Source organism: Convolutriloba macropyga, chromosome 8 (assembly GCF_964194025.1).
Source record: "Convolutriloba macropyga chromosome 8, txConMacr16.3, whole genome shotgun sequence".
In the NCBI taxonomy this organism is placed as follows: domain Eukaryota; kingdom Metazoa; phylum Xenacoelomorpha; order Acoela; family Convolutidae; genus Convolutriloba; species Convolutriloba macropyga.
Window position 1 is genome coordinate 33,426,247 of NC_134475.1, and position 23,491 is coordinate 33,449,737.

The 23,491-nt window shown below is 34.5% G+C and overlaps 1 protein-coding gene across 18 annotated transcripts in view; it reads left to right on the top strand.

Annotated features, from left to right (window-relative positions):
• Nucleotides 1–23,491, top strand: part of LOC142344696 (cell adhesion molecule DSCAM-like) — a 117,733-nt gene that overhangs the window by 22,460 nt on the left and 71,782 nt on the right. For 13 of the 18 annotated variants that reach the window (XM_075396542.1, XM_075396541.1, XM_075396546.1 and 10 more), the window contains 15 exons: nucleotides 1,639–1,665; nucleotides 4,509–4,655; nucleotides 6,317–6,592; nucleotides 7,119–7,391; nucleotides 7,912–8,274; nucleotides 15,098–15,200; nucleotides 15,342–15,389; nucleotides 15,842–16,707; nucleotides 17,070–17,347; nucleotides 17,643–17,739; nucleotides 17,827–17,958; nucleotides 20,641–20,799; nucleotides 21,054–21,124; nucleotides 21,450–21,732; nucleotides 22,130–22,150. In XM_075396542.1, the coding sequence (XP_075252657.1) occupies nucleotides 1,639–1,665; nucleotides 4,509–4,655; nucleotides 6,317–6,592; nucleotides 7,119–7,391; nucleotides 7,912–8,274; nucleotides 15,098–15,200; nucleotides 15,342–15,389; nucleotides 15,842–16,707; nucleotides 17,070–17,347; nucleotides 17,643–17,739; nucleotides 17,827–17,958; nucleotides 20,641–20,799; nucleotides 21,054–21,124; nucleotides 21,450–21,732; nucleotides 22,130–22,150 (3,144 nt within the window). Of the gene's footprint in view, nucleotides 1–1,638; nucleotides 1,666–3,784; nucleotides 3,809–4,508; nucleotides 4,656–6,316; nucleotides 6,593–7,118; nucleotides 7,392–7,911; nucleotides 8,275–15,097; nucleotides 15,201–15,341; nucleotides 15,390–15,841; nucleotides 16,708–17,069; nucleotides 17,348–17,642; nucleotides 17,740–17,826; nucleotides 17,959–20,640; nucleotides 20,800–21,053; nucleotides 21,125–21,449; nucleotides 21,733–22,129; nucleotides 22,151–23,491 lie in introns of all 18 variants that reach the window. The other 5 variants (XM_075396551.1, XM_075396561.1, XM_075396545.1 and 2 more) reach the window with 4 other exon arrangements.

Genomic DNA, 23,491 nt, shown 5'->3' on the forward strand with positions numbered 1-23,491 from the left:
TGCTTTTTTTAGCCAATTTTGTAACGAACTCAAGAGTTCGAATTGTGTTATATAGGCCTGAATATCACTTGTTCCGTTAAAAGGCTCCGGTAGAAGAAGTTTAGCTTCCAGAGCTGCGTCAGCCATTTGTTATTAATTACATGGAAATAAAAAAATGCTGCACAAAGTTCCAACCTTGCGATTGGACCGGCAAGTCAGATATCGGTTGTTCAAAATTGTGGGGACCAGAAAAAGCTGGCCTCTAAGAGATAACAGAAAAGAACGCAGAGACTTTTTTTAACTTAGGATTTCAGGTCTCTCGTCTTAAGTTATGTATCGTTGAGGTTGCCGTAGCAGCCGCCGAAACCTCCCTTGCTAAGCCCCTTAGTCTTACTACGTGGGACCTACAAACACTGGGAATGTAGAAGCTGCGGAAGCAAGGAGCGTCTATTTTCCGATAAATCGGATAACGCTTGAGAAGCCTCTGAAATCAGTACCTATTTGTCAAAGCGTTCTAAAGTTAAAGGCAATTATTGCTCATCTAAGAAAAAGAACAACCGTTATCTGTCAAGCAGATCACAAAAACGACCGAATATTTGAGTTATTTTTCTCTTTTTTTTTTTTTTTTTTTGAAAAGAAGGTAAAGAAAAAGCAGATGTTCCTGAAAATTGCAGGATAGCTTATTTTGGAAAAAAAAATCCCACTCCTGTCACCAATATAACAACCCGGTAGGTATTAAAAAAAAACGAACGTTTGAATTGCGAATGCGGGATTCGAAATTGGGTTGTTTTAGTTTTTTTTTTTGTTGAAATTAACAACTTCAATTTAATTGATCTTACCTTGTTTTCTGTGCTCTATCTTTTTCTTTGGAAAATCGACAAAGTAAGTTTTCAGAATATTGAATTAAACTGAATAGGTTATTTATAAAAGCTTGTTGAGAAAAAGCTCAACTAACTGGATTGTAAGCAGAAAAGTATCAAGTGTCGTTTGGGCGAAGGAACATGGCCAACGGAACAAATTCTCAATTAGCTCTTGAAACACGCAAAAGCTAAATAAATTGCGTGCCAAATTGTGTTATCAATAATAAATACACTATGGTCCAGTGGCACGAAAGTAAAACAAAGCTTGAGCGGAAAGGCGCTATAAGATTAATAGATTAATAGCTGGAACATTATACTGCCTAAGGAATAATAATGGGGTAGGGCTGTTACACTAGCAATTAAAATATATACCAATTTTTTAAAACACGAATTAGTGGATTAGTTCATTGATAGTTTCAGGCTGCTAACATATTCAGTTTTTTAAAACATAGTTTCCTACCTAACTTCTTGTCTCGCACAATGATTGATAAAAATTCAGATCTGATTAAAGTACCGAAAGAAAGGGAGAGATCTAAAGCACTGTTTATTTTGGGCCTCTGATTGAGGAGAAGCAGTTTAAATTCTGAACATATTTATTTAGTTAACCACGATTGATCCAAGTTAAGATTTTCTTAACTTAGGCTTTTTACCTTTAATTTTTTTGACTAAATATAGAAATGAAAAAAAGGAACTTTTTTTAGAAATGAAAAAAAAACAAAAAGGTTCTGCCTTTTTGTTTCGTACAAATCTAACAATTCTGTTTATGAAGTGACCTTGACCTCGTTTGACCTTTTGTTAGGCCGCTGGTTGCATATGTGGTCTGCAGGTATATTGACATAGCTGATTCCAACTCCCCGCCTTCCCATCCCCATTACCCATAATTGACCTCTTAATCTATTGACCCTCTGACTTCTGACTGATCTGTTCTTTCTAGTAGTGAATTGACCCCTACTGATTGCAACACGTGTTTTGTATCACCAGCTGTTAAGATCTGATGCTATAAATTGTTATCATATATATCCCATAGAACCATTTCCTGTTTTCTTAAAGGATTTCAAATTTTGGCGGAAAAAGTTGCAATTGGATGCGTTTACTTAGATTTTAGATAATTAGATTTTTCTTTCTTAGAGCGATTGATTAGTCTCTAAATGAGCACATATTGCGTATTTCTGCAGCCATAAACCGTAAAACTGTAGCATTTTACTACCCGAGTCGTGATCTGACACGAAAGGAAAGTCCGATGATTAAAAAGTTTACATTATCTCATCGGAATTGCGATACCAGGAAAAATTTTATACCTGGAAAAGTTATAACGGAAAATGCCTAAATTATTATTCCGAGTTTGATAAAATTTCGAAATAAAATGTTAAGTTAGATTGCTCCTCCATAGTAGAGTAGAACTATTTACGGTCAATTAAAGATCGTGAAAAATATTGATGTATTCTGGTTCTGACCCCACTTCATTTGTAGGGGGGACTGTATACTCAAATGGGTTTTTTTGGTCAGTCAAATTTAGCCGACCGATACATTCATGGCAGAGAGTTCTGACTGGTATCATTAAAAATCCCGTTCAGCGTAAAATATATTAAATAAAATTTTCTGAATTTCGTTTTTTCAAAGGATTTATCTATAGTGTTATCGATTTTAAATTTATAGAAGAGGTGGGTTGCTGAATGGTTTCATTCGTTTTTTTGCTAATCTTTTGTTAAATTTATCAAATTTCAGGCCGATTCATGAAAAATGGAGCCAAAATGCATTTTAGCCCACTTTGAGTGAATTTGCCCAAATGAGATACCTGAAAACTGCTAACAAAATTTTTTTCAACTCCAATAGAGGGCTAATTTGGTTTAATTTCCTATACACATATACCACATACTACCCACATGACACAAACGCACAATCAAACATACACCGACACAAGTTTGTGAACGCGCACACGCTCACACACACACACACTCACAAACACACACACACGCGCGCACGCAGACACAAAAAGTCGACCACACAAATACGAGCACCGACACAGAAAAAAATCTTCTCCTCAAAGTTTTTTTTTGACAAGTAATTTTTACAGCGAAGTGAAAAATAATTTTCTTCTAATTTTCAAACAAAAAATTACGAAAATTTATGCTAAGTTTTTTAACACGGCGATCCAAAAACTCTCTTTCTCAATTTCTTTCGTATTGCATTACGCTAGAAGAGATTATTTCAAAATATCTTCTCTATAATGAATGGATTTAAAATAAAAAACGTACTTTACTTCTCTTTAGTTTTCGATAATCATCTTTTCGACAATGAGTTTGGTTGACTTGGTGTTCCTTCCATAAAGCTGATTTTTATGTCTCCGCGGTTTTGAAAATACTGAAATGGTTAGTTCTGATAAATTAAGAAGAATTACTTGCAAAAACAACTCTAGAATTTAGAAAAGAGCTTTTAGTTTTAGATTTTTAAAGTTGATTTTTGTCATCAAACTGCCTAAAGTCTTCTATTATCCAAAAAAGAGGATTAGATTATATACATTTTCTCCATCCAAGAGGTCTCTGTTGTTTTAGACTCGCTTAAATCACCGTTTTTGAACTTTTTCTACGCGTTATGGTCTACGAAAACCAATCTTTCTTGGATCAGAGTTCTGTCATTTTTTAAAGTCAAATTGTCTTTCAATTATTATTCAAATAGCTCTCTTCTGGATTATTTTTTTCATTATTTAATCGTTTGACGAAAGTCCGCAACCGAGTAGATTTTCATCTTGAATTTTTACAAACGTATGACAATTAACCTAATGCGGTGAAAGATATTGCTTCTTACGAAGCTTTGATAAGGCTCCAATTATCACTTTGAATTACCTTAGCCGTTTCTAAAATGAAGTTACTGTACGGACATTTCTGCTCATCTTTCAAGATGAATCCTATTCTTTCGATTCTTTCTGAAGATTCTTCTTTTCCTAGACCTTCGTCTTGAGACATATGAGGGTATGTTGCGAAATAGTTAATAGTATCTTCACATCTTTTAGTTGACGCTTGAGCGAGGAATTGTTTTGTTTGGTGGTGTTCATATCTTTTTGTTCTTTTCACGTGTCGCCATTAGCCATCATCATTAAATTTTATCTCACTGGTTTTATGATTGCCTCTAGTTTATAATTGTATGTTGGGACAAGTAACTATAGCATAACTTGGTTGGATCCGGTTGAATTCTTTCTTAAAGTGATCACACAATGTTAATAGATGCAAATCATGCAACAACCTAATGTGACAACCGTTTCAGCTAACAAAATATGGCAACTGTTCTTTCTCCCCGTGAACAAAATTTTCCTGTTCGTAACCATGCGTGAACAAACCAATGCCTTTTTATACTAATAATAGTATGCATATCCTGATAATAGGTGGCGGGTTATTCTCTAAAGGTAATACATCCCATTATAGAGGTGTTAAGACTTCTTTTAAAGACAATTAAATTCTACTGGGGAAAAGGAAACAGTTCCGAAAAAAACTTTTCGAAAAACAATAGAGAAGCAAAATTAATTTGAACGTGCCTACTTAATACTGTGTAATACAGGTATGTCAAACCAATATTTCAGTTCAGAAACTTCAGACACTCAATGAGCTGTCTACTTTTTTAAAAATTGCATGGGATAATTTAAAAATTCTTTGGGATAACCGAGTTTCATTGTAGGTGGGCGATATGAGTTCACCTCTTCGGGACAGCTCTACATTCGTCACGTGACTCAGCATGACAACATGCAGAGGTTCAAGTGCCACGCAGTGCATAGGATCACAAAGGTCAACAAGTACAGCCCTGCTGCTCGACTCCAAATACATGGTTAGTTGGGAGGTGGGTGGGAGGGTGAGTGGGTGGGTGGGTGGGTGGAAGGAACTATATGCTCAACTCTGTTTTTTGTTGTTCAGTCAATTTTGGCCGATCGATATATATCTCGTAAAGAGTCGCGAGTGGTATAATTAGAAAGCCCGTGAATCGTACGTAGAGTATTAAATTAAAGATACTCTGAATTTTGGGTTTTCCGAGGTTACTTCACATTTTCCTTTTTTGCCCAAAATTCCATCAAACAATTTTTGACTAAAATATTGCAGAAATTTTTGAAAAATCTTTTTTTACAAGAAAAATAGCACCAAATGAGATTCTTTTAAACCACTTGTTCAAACATGCCGAGAACACAGAATTAAAAACCGCTGACATAAACTTCGTTTACTTGGGTGAGGCTATTTTTACTTCCACTTTCTAAGAAAGTGTTGTGGAATTAAAATTTTGTTTGACTTTTCGCTCATTTAAATCAATTTTTCAGCCAAATTAAATATTGCTTTAAAATTTGGCACGAGTACGCGTTTTTAATAGACGTGCAGCAATTAGTGAGAGACTTCATTTACGTTCAAACAAGACCCTACGAAGAAATATTATGGTTTCGGAGAAATGCACATAGTTTAACTGGCTCCGAGAAAGCGTTTTTATACGATTCTACTGAGTTCTTTAGAACTAGTGGAAGTATCTGATTCTTTGAGTTGATAACTAATGGCGGTTATGAGTTTGCATACATCTGGTTTTTTTTTAAAAAAAAACAGAAAATTTGAATTTTATCACCCTTTCTTTATTATTTTTTGTCAATTTTTAGCTAGGTTCTATTAATGAAAGACCCATCCAATTTCAAAAACAAAAGTGAATCCGTTCAATGCTTATTTTTTTCAACTAATGGTTTTTAAGACTTTGATACTACGAGTTTTCAATAAATTTTTTGTGGTTTTTGTATACTTGACTATGTTTGTGGCTCTTTTTTGGTCTCTTGTCGCAATAACAAATTGAAGACGATTCCCATTGGTGTTCAGGGGAGGCCCAGATAATTATATATAAATTTTATCACAAATAATTCACATTTTTATGGCTTTGACATATTTCTTTCAAATTTTAATTATATTTTCATTTTTTTGCTTTTTTAAATGTTTTTTTTTGTATTCGCAGGACATTTTCTGAGTAATGATTCGTTTCAATGGTGGCTTCTTATGAAAGTCTCTATTAACCTATTTACAACTTTCACTTGATAGCTATTGTTTTTAATGACATTGAATTTATTTGTTTTCTAAGATATCAATATAATTTTGAACTTGGTAGACAATTTACTCAAACTGAGGAAATGGGTTAGAACATTGTGTGTAAACGTACGTGTGAACATTTTATATATTTTAGAGCTGTAGAAAGTGACGTCAACGATATTCTGCAGACTCAGATTGCAATACTGTTTGATCGTTTGAACTCAAATGCTTTGTAAATGATGAGAGGAAGATTAACTAAGATCTCGTCAATTCAATAAAATGTTTTGTTGCAAAGATTTTTAAAAGTCAATAAAAAAAGTCATCATCATCATGCCTTTAAATCTTCAAAAAGTAAATCATGCCTTTATCGGAATTGCATTTGCAATTAATTATGAATTATTACAAATTTAACATAGAGAACCTTTGATCTTTGCACTTCAGCTGTGGTAGAGCAAGCTCCTAAAAGTTACGAATCTGACCTTACTCTCGCCATCCGAACAATGAACGCACGAGTTGGTGACTATGTTAAGCTAGTGTGCTTCGTCCGAAGTTCCCTCCCCGTTTCCTTCACTTGGAACCATGGTGGCCGCACCTTGGATGCAACCTCAGATATCCTGGTGATCCAAAGTGCCCGGGTGAAGGATAATGGGACCTACACGTGTAGTATGGAAAATGAACTGGGATCAGATTCAATGCAGTATATAGTCAACGTTGAAGGTAGGAATAGTTGAAATGTCAATTTCCGGATCTTTTCCGTTTGTGCCCCCAGTACGTTACGCTCAACCCCCCCCCCCCCCCCCCCTCAATTACATACAGAGCACGTTTCATTACATGGTAAATCATTATGTAAAAATATTGCACGTGTGCTCCTGGGTAGGTCCAAATAATATGCACCATCTAAGCTGGGGGGGGGGGGGGGGAGGGGGGGGGGAGGGAGCGCACAAACGTAAAAGATCCCAATTTTCTAATAAATTTTGTTTAAAACAAAAAACTGGAAGAGAAATAACTGTTTGCGAAACTGATGTTATTAAAACTATCCATTTCATATATTAAATACTAAATTCAGTCAATTTTTAAATTTTATGGATTTGTGTAACAAGTTCCATAAGTTGGGATATTTTTGAGACGCGCCTGTTTGTGATCTGGTTAACGCTTGCAATTGCTTCGATCAACATAAAGCCAAAGTTCAACTTAGAATTTGTGTTCTATTCTACCAAAAACAACTGCTCTGTTTTTACAACAGATCCACTCAAACTAACTAGCCAGTCGAGCCACGTTCTGGAGGCGGAGTTGAACAAGCCACTAGTGCTCAACTGCACAATAAATGGTACGAAGCTACTGGAGTTCAAATGGTACCGTGATGCCACTCTAGTTCAACACATCCCCAGAACTTCAGACAACCTTAGTCATTTGAGGATTCCCAATGTTCAAATAGAAGACTTGGGAATATATCAGTGCTTCGCACACAGTACCAGTGGGAAGTCGGCGGGAGGCAGGATTCAAGTTGTTCTCAGAGGTATACTCTCGTAACATACAAATTTTCTTGAACCTTTCAAGACTAAATATGACAAAAAACATGGTGGTTATGAGAAGGCCTTTTATCAATGTTTAGCCAAACTTTTCGTTGCTGCTGCGGTTATGTAAGTAAATTCACTTGTCGGAAATGTAATTTTAGTGAAACCAGCGCTGAAATGGAGGGAATACTTTTCTGCTCCTTATTTTTTGCTTAGAATGTGGGTGTTCAAAAGTGGATACTCACTCGGGCCTATTTATAATCAAACTCATAGTTCTCATTTTTCAATGATTTGAGCTCTTTCTATACATTCACGTTCAAACTTTTGTTTTTCGTCAGCTCAAATATGAAAATTTAATGGGCATTTCCCCAAAACTGCTGATGAATTATAATGGGTAATTTTTTTTAAAAATTTAAAAAATTAAAAAAAAATTGATAGAAATATCTGAAAAGGGTAGACTTTTTCAAATATTCGAAAATAGGCATCCTTGAATTTAGGAAGAAAATGTTGATTTTGTTATAGAGATGAAAGCCGAAATAACAGGTGTGTTCGGGGCCAAAATTGCAAGTCCCAGATCTCAAGTGACGCTGGAATGCACTGCTTTTGGAAGTCCTCTACCAACTGTAAATTGGTTCAAAAATTTCAAACCAATCTACCCTACCAACTATGATTTCTTAACTGATTATTCATCATCCAGTTCGGCTAAGGACAACAGTCCATCTAATTCGGATAAGATGAACTTTAGGACTATTACAATGTCAGCTTACAGCGTGAAAAGTGCGATCACATTTCCGAAAGTGCATTTGACAGATAGTGCATTTTACACGTGCAAGGCGTCCAACAAGGCCGGCCAAGATGAATACACGGAGAAAGTTTTCGTCAAAGGTCAGTTTTATTTTGGCGAATTTTGAGTAGGAGGCGTAAGAACTATTTATCATTTTTGTTTGTCAGCTTTCACGACAAATATGAAAACGTTTCGAAAATAATTTGCTTGTTAACTATTGTTTTGGCACTTTTCGTACCTCGAAGTTCTGCTGTCTTTTACATTTTTGTGGTATAAAAACGCAACTTTTGATTATAAGTCTTTTAGACTAATCAAAACTTTGAGTAATTGGACACTTGTTTTGAAAATAACCATCAACTTTCAAATAGCCATTGTTCTATTGTTTCTCTCCGAAAGACGCTGCAGGTTGACTTTTGTCATGACAGACATATGTAAAATCTCATTTCTTAAACAAAGGTGAATATTAGCTGCACAGCCGCGCCGGTGATACAATTCCTGTTGTTTTTTGACAACGGGGATCCAATTTAGATAATTACTTGACGTCACTTTAATTATTAATTAACACGTTTATCAAAATATGCAGTCGATGTGTGACTGAAAGCCAGTAATTGTCGTTCCTCTCTTTTTCACGTGATGATCACGACGTTAATGTGATTATACTCTCGTTTCGCACTGTATGTGTGATGTGATTTTTATTCAGATATGAACAATTTAAGTTCTTTTTCATAGCATGACTTTCAGTAGTTACATTTGATCATGCTATGAGTTGGTCATCCCTGGCAAAAAAGGTAATTGGCCTAAGCTATAGGTGATGTGGCCAATTTATTTATCAAAAAAATGACAAAAACATTTTAAAGAATTGTTTCCTGGTGACTATGTTTAGATATATACATTACAGATTAATGAAAAATATAATTTTAGATTAAATGATCCGTCTTCAAAAAGAACAATTCACCATTTTTTACGTAAGCACCTAGCAAATGATTTGGAAAAGCGATGAAAACCCAACTGTAGTAGGGAGGATTCTTAAATTTTATAATAGCTTTAATTTTTTCCTTGATGTCTTGTGTTAATATTAAAAAGTAGGAAAAAGATTTTTTTATTTCACGTACAAATAAATGCCTAACACATTTTTTGGTACTGAGATTGAATAAAGTGCTACAAATGAATTTTTGTCGTTTTCAAAATCAAGATTGCAGTATAATAAATAGTAAGTTAAGTTTTAGAACTTTTGAAACTATTCAGTTCCACAATTAGAATTACATACCAATTTTTACTCAATTTAGACTTCCATAATTCCAAAAAGTGAACAATACAGAGGTACCAGCCACCGATTTCATAAATTTTATTTAGATATCTGACAAATAAACAACAACAATAACAATTCTTGTAATGCAAAACTGTTGACGTATTTCTTATTGTCTTTTTGCTTGTTGAAAATACCTAGACAAAATTTCAATCAACGACTATTACCTCTAACAAATTTTTATGAAATATTGACATTTTTTACCTGCACTAATTTGTTTTTGTGATTCTGGTTACCCTAGTCGATTTAGGATGTTAATCTTGCAAGAATCTTGCAAGATCTTGCAAGATTATGCATAATCTTGCAAGATTTTCTTGCAAGATTAACAATTTTTTGCAAGATTTTCTTGCAAGATTAACATCCTCTTGCAAGATCTTGCAAGATTAACAGCATATTTTGCAGATTTTTTTCCCTCCTCAACCTATCCTAAACAAAAAAAGCGCCTAAAAAGCCGCGGAAGTCCAATCCTATCATATTTTAGTAACAAAAAAAAACGTTCCTATCCTAGACCTTGCAAGATTAACATCCTCTCTCGACTAGGGTACTTATTGCGTGTATCAAATTGTGACAAAATATTTATTTGTGCATTAATTTGAGTCGTTAAGATTTTTTTAATTTCGCGCTTTGTTTTTGGTTAGTTTTTTAGTTAATGCCAAAATATAATGAATGGGGAGATTAATCCAAGATTTAGATGAAAAAAGGGATTTGATTGATATCTGCGTTCATGATTGGTTCGTGATAATATTTATTTAAACACGATTAGACAAATTTAATTCATTTCCTAGTATTTCTCCCAAAATAAGATTTAAAAAATGAACAGTCAAATTGCTTATTCGTTTTTAAAACTTGGGTTGTCTAACTATGGAATTGTCTGTTAGTAGGAATAAGGACAAAAACAAATGAACGCAACAGCCCCAAAGACGCAAAACGAGTTATGACACCTTACAGATTCATGCTGTTTTAGCTCAGAAGAAATTTGAGAGAATAATAATCTCAGATTAACATGAAATTATTTAGTAGACGAAAAAGGGGCAAAAATTTAGCAGTATTGGTCGCATTTATGGTCCAAAAGAAAAAAGAGATGTGAAAAATCGGGCGATTTTAGAGCGTGCGAAGTGATGCAGTATCTTAATTATATAAAAAGATTTATTTCACTTCAAATGATTAACAAAATTTAATCGTTCATTGAAATTTAGAAGATAACCAGGCGGCTCGGTAATGTGTGATGGCACATAAGGTTCCGACCCCGCCCATCCACAATTTTGGCATAATTGTCTACCAAATGAGGAACAGATAGAAGAACCCAAATAATTTTTTTTGCGATTCCCAAAAAAGCCCAAGTCTTTTTCAAAAAATTCTGTATGAACGATAAGATAGCCTCCAAAGCAAATAACTCAGTGGAGTAAAAATTGATGCATTAGATTGCTGTAATATGTCAATATTAAGAAAGCGAGTCAAGACGAACAGCAAAATCAAACAACAACAACAACAAACATTAATTACATCAAAAAATTTATGTCCCTCTTAAAAACTAAATTTAATAACAAAGTCAACATACCGTCAGATAAACCTAAAACTAAACAAAAATAACTTATAAACCACCAGAAAACATATGCGACCAGTCCATAAAAAGGTTTGGTAACAATTATACAAAAAAGAACAAAAACAGTAAATTAAAAAAATTAACTTATTGTTTTGAAACAGTTAACTTCAAAGTAAGAAATACCATTAGGAATCAATTAATATTACCACAAATTTACGATTACCACTGCTTCTATAGAAGGTTATTAGGACCTGTCCTTATTCATTTTTTAAAGCGGCTAAAAAGAACACCAAAGAACAAATAAAATTTCGAAACAAAATTACATTTAATGTCATGAAAGGCATTAATTACAAAAAGAGCTATTTAAATAGGGTCATTTATTCATAACAACGAAGCCCTCGAGACCTGTAATTATCCAGAATATTTCTTGCATCTACAAAAAGAACGTCAATTATGACAAAAATCACATTAATTTACTTTTGTTTTGTGAAAAACCGGTGTCGAAGCCAGTAAGGTCATAACAAATTCTTTAAAAGATTTTGGGACACCAATCCCTCTTATTCCCTTGACACCCATAATGCAATATTTGACCTGTAATTAACTAACGAGATTAGGTAACAAAAAGAAACATAAAAAGAACAAAATAGCGAAGTTAAAAAGTTTTTCTAAATTTTGGAAAACGATTGTTTTCAAAGTCGTGAAAGCCATCAGCTATCTACTAATATCAGAATATCGGTTCTTCTATTCTTCCTTGAAAAACCAATGAAAGCCATCACTATACAGGAAATTTCATACGACCGAAACGACAAAGTATAAATGACAGTTAGAGACAAAATTAAAAAAATCAATTGATTTTTTCAAGAAAGAGGCGTCGAGGCCGTTAAAACGATTATGTATATATTTCAGGATTTTAATATGTTCAGTTGTGCCTTATTCTGAATGCTAATAAAGTGACATGAGAACCGTCAATAATGTGATAATGTGACAAAATTAGAAAACGTGAAAAACTGGCAAATATCAAAACAAACAAAAACCTGAAATCTTGTAGTATCAAAGCCAGAAAACAATAACTTCAGGCTTAAAACTGCAACCGAGAATAAATGTTAAATCAGTAGAAAGAAGAAGCAGTCTTTCTTTGCTGACACTAAGCTGGAAGTTGAACAAATTAAGAAAAAAATAGAGGAAAAGTTATTAAAGCCATTATTTATTGTAAAGTCAGTTATTTTTTAAAAAAGAAACGACCATAAGCTTTCAATTAAAAAACTAAATGCTTTAGCTTGGAGCTGCTTAGCAAGCGAATTGGTTGGACCTATCACTTCTGAGCTTTGATTTGATAAGTTCTGTTCTTTATTATTAAAAAAAAAGTCTTTTTTTTTAAAAAAAAAAGACCGACTGATTACAACCCGATTTTTTTTGGATTGTAACAGTCCAAGAATGGCCCAAAACTAGCCCTGCTAATACTTATTGTCCGTTAGGAAAAATTGATTTTTCGAATGTTGTAGATATAGATAATTTGTTAGTTGAAAACTCAAATTAAAATCTGCATTTTTGATAATCAACTAGTAAAGTTAGCAGAAAACGGCAAAGTTTTCTCAGCGGACTCTGAAGTAGAAATAGCCCCCCTCTGAGACTACAAAGATTGTATGAGTGTTGTTTGGGGTTGTCCTGTCGGCAAATTTCATCAAAGTGGACTAAATTAGCTTATTTCGTGCTGTTTTCGATGAAAAAGGCTAAATTTTGAAATGTTTATCCAGATTTTTTGACCAAAAAAATTAAATCAAAACAATCAACAATGCTTGTACGTCTTCAAAAATCAAATCAACGACACTATTCTTAAAAATTATAACAAATTTTAGCAAAATTGACGAAAATTTAGGCAAAAATTCCGGAAAATGTGAATAAAAACAACGTGAATTCACTCTTCTTTTCTCAGAAGATTAAACCTCGATAACTCCCTGTAGCAAACGAAAAATAAAAAAATCTTTTTAATTCCATATTCTACGCTGGACGAGCTTCTAATGATACCAGTCTCAACTCTCTACGATGAATATATCGAGCGGCGAAAATTCACGGAACAAAAAAAAACCCAGTTGAGTATATAGTTCCTCCCCCCTCAAGAGGGTCGGAACAAATATCAACATTATCAACAACATTATCAGTATAGATAAATTTACAGCTTAAGCTTGAATCACATCTTTTTCTAAATTGTTTCCAGCAGTTGACGTTACAAAATGTTAGGTTTGTTTTCGTCGTGAGGCTGTTTTTTGTATTTTCTAAGATGTATGTTCATTTTTGTATGTTCATTGGCTAAGTTTTTTTTTCTCTGTTCCAATGTCTTTTTCTTCTTGTAATGTTATTCCTCATTCTTTTGTATGATTCTCATTCCTAGAAACCATTTGGACTCGAGCCGAATGATCAGGTAGCCAACTATGTTTTTCTTGTCACAAAAAATGTGACAATTTGATCGACTGACCTTTGTATTCATTTTGTATCGTTTCTAATTTGTTAGTCAAAATAAACTGAGCTTTTCTTCAACAATGGATTAGTGTGTTTAGCCATGCCTGTCGGGGCTTGGTTTTGTTTTCTTGGTTTTTGGTTTTGAAAAGACTTGCTATAAATCAATAAAATCGAAACAAATTAAGTTTCATTAGTAATGACATTTTCAGGGCATGTTGTTTCAGCTTCGTGACGCATTTCACCATTGTCGGCTATCTAAACTTTCGCCAATTTGACATACCACCTCCGCTGTTAAATCGTTTTAATTGTAATTTCAACTTTTGGTTCCATATTTGGTTTAATCATTAATCATTTAAAACGTGCGTGGTTAGAATCCGTTTTGGTTTCACTTTTTGACAAAATGGTTCGCACTTTTTAAATTTTTAACACATTTCACCTTCTCATCTGTCAATCATATTGTGATTCATAATTTATGACTGTTGCCAATATATTCTTCATTTGAGCAAAGAATGAGCTAATTTGTTTCGTTCGGTAGCATTTCAAAAGATGTATAGAGCGCTGTAAGGGTGATTTTTCGAGGCTATAACGGGCAGTTGCAAATAACATGAAATATTTATAAGGGGTCTTTTGTCCAGCGGTAACTCAAATTTGTTCAATTATGCAATAAATTGAAGGCAGGTGAAAACTCTTAACGCATTTTTGCTAAATCATCTGCAAGCTCTGTAGAAAATTAGGAAATTATTGCATTTTGTTCAGCTACTTTTATTTAATTCACTCACAGCGCAACATTGTATGGCGAAGTCCCTGTTTTTCATAGTCTGATAACTTGACGGAAAGCGTGCTGTGTGGAAAAGCGTGGGAGGATAAAGTGCTATAAAAATGTATGAACAATGTATGACCCCGTTAAATGGCTTCACAACGGTCATAGAGGAATTGTGGCCAAATTGGGATCAGTGACCAGCAAAGAGACAAATTTAATTTAAAGGATCAATAATGTATATATTAAGATTTGAAACAACTGATCACGAATTATTGAGATCACTTTTTGGTTGGTGAGATTATCATGTTACCAATAGTCAATTCTTCCACCTACATTTGAGACACTTAAAAACAAATCCTCGATAGTTCAATAGTGTTCTCCCAACTAAGCTGCATCAAAAGTGTAAATTGTATATGTAAAAGTGTATGTATATTAATTTATTTTGTTTGTATATACAAAATGAAAACAAATTATTATTATTATTATTAATTCTATTATAGTAGAGGCTCAGGTTTAATCGTTACATGTTTCGAGAGACATTTTGGACACATAGAAAAAGGGTTCATTTTTAACCTTGTGCCCTAAGCTGTTCCGCCGAAACCAACTTTTCAAATTCCACAATTCTAAACTTTATGTTACCTCAAAAACAAAACTGTAAATTTGATGTCACAGCCCTGAAACATGATCTAAGTATCATATTGAACACAAATAATTCTAATGTGTCAATTTTCTATTGTTAGTACTATCAGGACATTTTTTTTCAGGTGAGGTGATCATGAAATATCGTTCTCACTTTTTTAACGTTAAGCATTACTGGCATAGTGATACAAGGATCCAGTATTCAATTTTGGGTTTCAGGAGGGCCTTTAATAGAGGAAATGGACAACAAAATAGCTGTGGCCAAAAGACAATTACTTCTTCACTGCTTTGTGGCTGGCTACCCAATCAAACAGATCACATGGTCGGTATTGTATATTCATCCTTAGTTTACCAAGAGATGCCAGAGATACCAAATGGTCTCAGACGTCATCTGAGCATTTTTAAATTTGTTTTCCTGTAAAAAATGACACTTTCAAGCATAAATGTTCTTTTGGTTTACAAGGGTTTGCAAACACAATTCATCATTCTACGATGAAACATCAAAGCGATGGTATGTTCATAATACGCGTCCAAAATAGCGTTACCATAATAGCACCATATTTAGACATGTAAACATGTCATGTAATGGTTAAGTGACTCAGCTTGAAGTCACTGAGAACTTCTTATTAAGTCAGAATTTCGAAGTGACTTCTGCAGAGTCACTTAACCATGCTTAAAACACGAAACGCACACGTTTTAAAATGACGAAAGTCAACGGAAGTCAACTTCTGGCTAAGTAGCAACTTCTGGCATTTTAACTTGTGGCACTGCAGACTTTCGGCATTTTAAAATGTGCATGTGAGTGTTTTAACATTTCTTCAAAGCCTCATGCGCGTCACCAAGAATTGAGTTTTTACCAACTTCATATTGATTCATATGTTTTACTAACTTTAAATCTTTAGAATGAAACAAATATTAGCATGGTTGCCATTAGAAATTGAGTACATGCGTGTTTTGTTTTAGGTACTATCGCAACCAGAAATTACCCTTCAACCATCGTCAACTAGTTCATCAAAATGGTACACTAGAAATCAATTCTGTCACCCAGGAAGACGCTGGACAATATGAATGTCGAGCCGAACCCGCCCAGACTGATCCTTCAGTTTCGGTTCCTCAAACTCCGATGCTTGGAACAGCCTCTACCACGGTTTCAGTATCTGTAGCGTTTGCGCCCGAAATATCACCCCTCGATCTGGGTAAGCGAACTGCAGGGCAGCGGTTCTCGGCTACATGCGTAGCAAGCGTGGGTGATCCTCCGATTCAGATCTCGTGGTATAGGAACGGGCAACTGATTGACACAAATAACAAATACGATATTAAATTGCTATCCGCAAGCGCAATGAGCATTATAAGTTTTAACTCTCTGGCCTCTTATCAATCGGGTAATTATACATGTACTGCTGTCAATTCTGTCGGTTCAGCTTCGTATACTGGATACCTCTCGGTGCTAGAGCCTCCGAGGTTCCAAAACGAGCCCAAAAATAGCCAGGTTGTTCTCGGGAAGCGAATTGAGATCCCTTGCGTTGCAGTTGGAAATCCGGCGCCTAAAATAAAATGGATGCGACAAATTGGTGAATCATCAGGGCGTGGACTGGAGTACATTGAGATCAGAGACGACACAGATTTCGTCACTGAAGAGCCAGAGAGTGAGTTACGTAACAGTGAAGTGATGTTACGTAATAGGTCCGTGGACGAGTATGTAGTGTCAGCATCCAATGGCTCACTGATCATTTACGAAGCTGATGTTGAATTGCAAGGCGTGTACATGTGTCAAGCGTCGAATGGAATTGGAAGTGACATCAGCAAGAGTGTCACTTTGACCGTCAACAGTTAGTTAAAATTCTGCTAACATTTTCTCAATTTACATATTTCGAATGCAAACAGCTATTACAAATATGCAATAGTTTTATTACTATGGTAAAAAAATGTGTATTTTTTGCTAAATTTTTAATTTTTGTCACTCTATTTTCAGTTTAATTTAATTATCAATTTATTCATTGTTTTGGTGGTTATATCTAGAGAAAACCTAACATTTCAAAACTTAAGTGTTTGAAACTTTTTTTTCATTAGTGACTTTTGATTTAATATTGTCGCTATGTTCAGAAACTATTAGAATCGTTTAAAAATTTATTTTCGATAGTGATGTCAGTAATTAATGGTGATTATGATCGATAAAAACGCGTTATTTTAGTTCCACCCTATTTTGGACCCTCCAAGGGCGAATTGTCAGTCACTCTGGGGTCATCAGTTGTACTCACGTGCGAAGTGTTTGGAGATAAACCAATGAGTGTCAGATGGGGGTCATTCAACCCTTCCCTGCATGCTCTTCTCACAGAGGGCAAAATAGTCCAAACTGCAGGTCAGAAGGTCACACAAGGTCAAATGTTGTCTGAAGAGGATATGGGAAGGTTTTCAAGGGAGATGATTGGCATTTCGGAACCAGTATCGTCAACTGTTTCTCATTTAACGGTAACTGCTTTATCAGTTGTATTTATTTCTTTATATGAGGTTCCTCTTGTTTTCGCCCAGGTTCATTTTAGCCCCCTTATTTCAATATTATATCTTTTCACCCTTGCGTCATTTAACCCAGCAGAATTTTCATCCCAAAAACCCTTACTCCAAACCCCGCGTATGCCTAATTTTGCAATTTTATCCAAAAAGATTTTAGTTGAAAACCCCTTAAAAGGTTTTGCCCTGAACAGTTTGGGTGAAATGGAATGGCATCAAATAGTAGTATTAGAATGTATATATCTTATTATTTCAGGTGATGAACAGTAAGCGTGTTGACACAGCCACATATTACTGTGAGGCCTCTAATATGTACGGCAAATCTACATTCAACGTTTCTCTCGTTGTCCTTGGTAAGACCACAGAAAAAAAAATAAACATAGATATGGCAACAGCCAATTAATTGCGACGAATGAAACATATTTTTTCTCTTTTTATAGAAATGCCAGACAGCCCTAGAAACCTGAAATACTCCCAGCTTAAAAGCAACTCAGTATCGTTCACGTGGGAACAACCCTTTGATGGAAATTCACCACTGATTGGCTACCGACTGAACTACAAACCAGTAGACGGTTAGAAAAACAGTTTTCTGCTATTGAGAAAAAAACTTGAGATCAAACTGGAAAAACAATACTGTAGAAACAACATGCACAATCTTTGACCTTAAAAAAGAGTTGGGCACTGTTGACCATCAAATTTTGTTGAAAGAATGCTGGAATTACGGATTGAGGGGGCTGTTCTAGAATTACAGACATCTTATTTTAAAAATAGAGTGCAATTTACGCAAATTGTGAAAGAAGTCAGCAACAAACAATATCAGACATGATCAGAATCAAAAAAAACTTGACTTTTAACGGAAATGTGAATCCGTATCAACAATTTTTAAATGTATCAGAGCTTCATAAATAATACAATGCAAAAACTCAGTTTCATTCATAGAAAACTCGATCTCCAAAGATGAGATTCTTAAAATCACGAATGGATGAATGAAATATCAGAAACTCTGTTTACTCAAAAACAAAAATAACAATTTTTCTCTCGGACCTAAAATCAGGCAGGTGGTAAACTGCTTACTGTTGTATGTTCCAAATTTTGTAAATGACCTTAGTATCAAATCAAAACATTGAGTTAAAATTTTTGTTAGAAGTTCATTGATAACTACAATTGTGAGTTACTAAGTTTACTATATAAGAGACCAAATTTTTTCATCAAAATTGTTTAATTCTGTGTTCGTTGACAGCTGTAATTACTCCTGTTTTTCTTATCAGCAACAACCACTGTCTATTTTTTCCGCTTTAGACATTTGAAAACAGGTTTCCAGAGCCTAATAGTGCTATCCCAGAGTGATAGCTATTTTGTCTCGATGTAAATATACATACTTACATTTCTTTCTTTGATCTCTGGAAACAATTTATTATTGTTATTTTTAGTGGCCATCGCATCTTTTTTCCGGAGAAATTTCAGGTCTATATATAAATTTTCAGTTCTTTGGAATGTCCATATAAATGTCTTTTAGGGCGATGGTTACAATTTCTACGCTTTTGGCAGCTCGGCAACATCTAGCACTCATTAATGACCACTGTGTTGCCATGTCTTCACATTCATTTAGTTTCTAACCTGTTAGTTTTGGGTTAACTGAACTTATTCCGGACTCATTTTTCTGGTTATTCAAGCCAATCTCCATTGCGTATATTCTAATATTTTCTTAAGATCCTGAAATATTTTTCGACCAGACGAAAAAAATTACGTATCGTATTTAACTACATATGCGTTGATTGTTAGAGGACAAACGAAATATTAATTTTTGTTGAATGAAATTTGTAACAATAAAAATTTACTATAGAAACAAATGGCGGACTTTAAAAGATGTTTTAGAACTTTTGTGCAAACTTTTAAAACAAGCGAAAATCGGTATCAGAAATTATTGTCTAAGAAGATGCTATTTATATGGTGAGAATTTCATCATTTAAAACGCTAGTTCACAATCTAACGATATCTCAGAATCAACCTAACAAATTGAAGAATCACAGACATTGAAAATAAGGTTTTATGATTCATTAAATTTGGTCTTTATCAATTTTGATTTAACTCGCACAAAATATTGGACTCAAAATTTTAAAAACTGTAATTTAACGCAGTACAACCAATGAAAATTTCAAATTTTGTGATTGAACTCATTTTAATGAGAGTGGACAAGCACCGTACGATTTGGACAAAAATGCACTTTTTTGGTCACCCAATAAGCAGAGGGATTGAAAATGGATGCAATATTATCTATCAAATTCATGAAGTAATTATAGAGTTCACGAACAAGTCGAGTTGAGTTTCCTAGTCGAAATGGAGCTTGACCGATCTAAAATTTAAACATTGGTATCAGCTTTTTGAATTGATAATCCTAATTATTGCCGGATCTTTTCAACAATTGCCCCCCCCTTTGGTACCTAGTAGAGAATCGCCTCCCCTTTTGTGCTATACTTTACCACAATATTACTTGGCCTACACTTTAGATAGCCGAATATTAGTTTAAGCGCAATTGCGGACCGCTGTTCATGGCCATGCCTCTCATGCGCTGTGGGATGTAATCCGGAAATCGCGGGTCGGTTATCGCGGCGAAGCCGCGAAGCGCGCCCACCGACCCGCCAGTCGGAAATTCTTTTCGCTTTGTATTCCGGTTCGGCTAATTGCTATACCACGGTGTATTTTATTCTATTCAATTTAATAGTATGTGCATGCGTGGAAAGTTATTAGTCGTCTCTGATTGGTTAATAAATAGCTCGCTTAAATTCTATTCAAGAATAGCCCCCCCTTTTGCAAAAGGGGGGGCAATTGTTGAAAAGATCCTTATTGCCTATAAATGACCTGGCTGTCTATTGTGACCAAGTTGAATACTTCAGAATAAGTGCTCCCAAAAAAGACTCAATTTACTATAGAAAGATTCAGATTAACTTGAAAATGAACGTTATGATTGTTAGATTTTAAAGTAAAATGATTAACAAAAAGAAATAAAAAATCTTCGGGGTGTTTATCTATCTTCGATATTTAACTTCCATCGGGACCACAGCAAAAAATATAATATTAAGAAATTTAGATTACGTCATTAATCAAAATTACATAGTCAGTAGTTGAGACTTGGGATATTTTAGACTTAGGATGTGAAATCCTGAGTAAATGGCTGTTGATCAATTTGTAACTTTGTTTTGGCCGTTTTTGGTCGTTTAGCATTTTGCAAAACTGCATTTACCATTTGATTTCAGACACCAATTACAAAGAACTTTTGATTGACCCAAATGAGAGCGAACTAAAAGTGGAAAATCTATCTCCAGCTACGGAATACGAGTTTCATATAATATCCGAGACGGCACAGGGCTCTTCTGAACCATCTCGAATTGTCAAGTTCTCTACGAAAGAAGCAGGTATGGTAGTTGTTTCTTTACGCAAAACTGTATGGGTGATACTTAAGACTGCAATTGCATCAAAAATTGAGAACAAGAGTTTCAAATATTATAACAAAACAACTGAAATGACTATTTAAAATTTTTTTATGATTTTTTATTAAATAAATGTGTTGAATTTAACTTCGATTAATTTATCTGAGACCATGTACATAGTTTCGATTTTTGAAAAATTTCGGGTTATTAACGATTATGATGTTAAAATCCTTTTCTAGCACCGGATGGCCCTCCTCTTGACTTCTACATTCAAGTTCTCTCCTCAACTGCAGTCAATGTTACTTGGAAGGTCAGTTTTGTATCTAACTTAATACTTTGAACAGCAAATTTACTGAACAAGATTGATCTACTTAAAATTACTTATTGCTTCTTATAAATATCTGGGGCTCGGCACTTAGTATTTTAATATTAAAAGAAATTAACATTAAATGAGTGCTTATTATGCAAAAAAATTAATTAAAATGTAAGCATATTGCCAATGTCTATGTCAACAGAATTAAAATGTTCTTATGTTATGAATGTTCTCAAAGCAAAAATTCTTAAACAGCGAATTAAAATTTTAGGAACTCCAGATGAATTAGATAAATCAATAGAAAGTTTAATTTTTGTTTCAGACGCCGGCTCAAAACAACCGAAATGGTAGAATAATAGGGTACGACCTCCGCTACAACACCAGCTACAATGACCCCCACTCTCTCTTCCATGACAAAACAACAGCCCCGGACCCTAACTACATAACCACCACATTCCGTCATAGTGGGTCTCCTCTACAAACTCAAATTGCCAGGATTCAAAAATTGGACAAGTTCACCCAGTACTGTTTTCAAATCAGAGCCAAAACTCATGTGGGACCTGGACCCTACAGTAACATGATTTGCGCTCGAACGAGGGAAGATGGTACGCATGTTTTTATTTGAAATTAATTTGTTTCTTATCTGATTAAAAATTGTATATAAAAGCACAGTAGATGAGTTTTGTGCACCGTCAAGTTAGTAAATTTGGTAAAAAAGAGTTCGAGTAAAGAAGCTCTAGTTTGAAAGTTCAATGATCGCTCTGAATAGGTAAGATCTGTTTCTAAATACATCACAAAAAGAAGAACGAAAAACTTCGCAATAGACGGGAGAGAATACGGGGGGGGGGGGGGGGGGGGGGGTTGTACGGCAAAATTGTATTGAAAATTCCGTTCTTGGTACCCTTCAACAGTCAACAAAGATGAACTACAGCGTGTTTCGTCTCGCCTTATATCAATATTTACTGTTCGTATATCTATGCATTAACTGTTGGTCACTTTTAGAGTCGAAAGACGCAAAGCCAGGTTTGTCAATCTTTTTAGGACTGACTAACAACAAAGCAATCCACCTATTATTAGAGGCCTGGTGTAATATCCAAAATGCCGCATTCAGCAATTTAGTTTGTTATAGTTTTACCTTTAGAACATTGGCTTTGATAAACAAAACACAAATGATGTCATGATTCACTATTAACAACTGTGAGCAACAACTGTTTTGAAACTATGTAACTGAGCACATCCTAGTAATGGATTCCTCCTCACGTGTTGTGAGTCAATGATATTTTTAATGACGCATCGACTTAGGCTGCCATTATAGATCAATTATATTTCCAACTTGCTTTCATTTTTTTAAAAACAATTTTGCGCATGATATTTCAAGCAATATTAGTTAGGAAACTTTTGTTCAGGATGCAACTTGGAAATATACAACCTGTCTATCTAGATCGAGCAATCCAATAAAAAACGCATTTTGTGTCTGTTTCGTGCATTATTAGAAAAAGGAACAGACCTATTTCTGAAATGCCCTGTTAGAATCCTTCATCTTGTGGTATTTAACGAACGAAAAGTTTTCATTATACTGAAGCAAAAAATTTGCTGTCGCGAGTTAACACCAAGTCTTTTTCAGAACATAACCAGAGTAAATCCGAGACAATTTTTAAGCATATTTTAAGCAATTTAAAATACAGACTTTAGATAGTCTTTTTGATCTTAAATTTCAACTTTACTCTGACTTTTGATATGATCCTACTCCAGTAGTGACAACATATTTTTTTCCAATGGCATCTGCAAAGTTTTCCTTTTTGCTTAATAGCCATCCACCTTCATCTCCTCAGCCAGCTATCATAGCGCTCCTCTTTTCGTTTACGTCTCGAAAAGGAGTACTTTAGAAGTGCCTCTTTTAATCAATAATTCTCAGGAGTAAATTTGATGCAGGGATTGAATCAAGTGGAAAAGATTATTCTATTGGTGATCAATTGTTGAGAGCGCAGCGAAAAGACGGAAAGTTTTGTTCACGCGCGGCTATTTCAAGCAGTTTTGTTTGTTTAAATATTGTTTTCTGCTTTATAGGTATGAAAGGGCTATAACAGAATTGAAGCCAATGTTTTTCAGATTTCAAGTCTATTTGGCAATTTCTCTCAATTCAAGTTCCGTTTTACTTAATCTCTTGCGAACTGATTAGACAACATGTGCTTGTACGCGCTTTCGATTAACAGTTTAAAGTTTTTTTGATGCAAAGCAAAAGTACATTGAGAAAAAAGAAAATTTCGATAATCTTTTGCGTGTTGTCTATTAATTGCTGAAGCAATGAATTATACCAGGTGCACGAGAGCATATTATTATTTCTTATTATTACATGAGGAAATA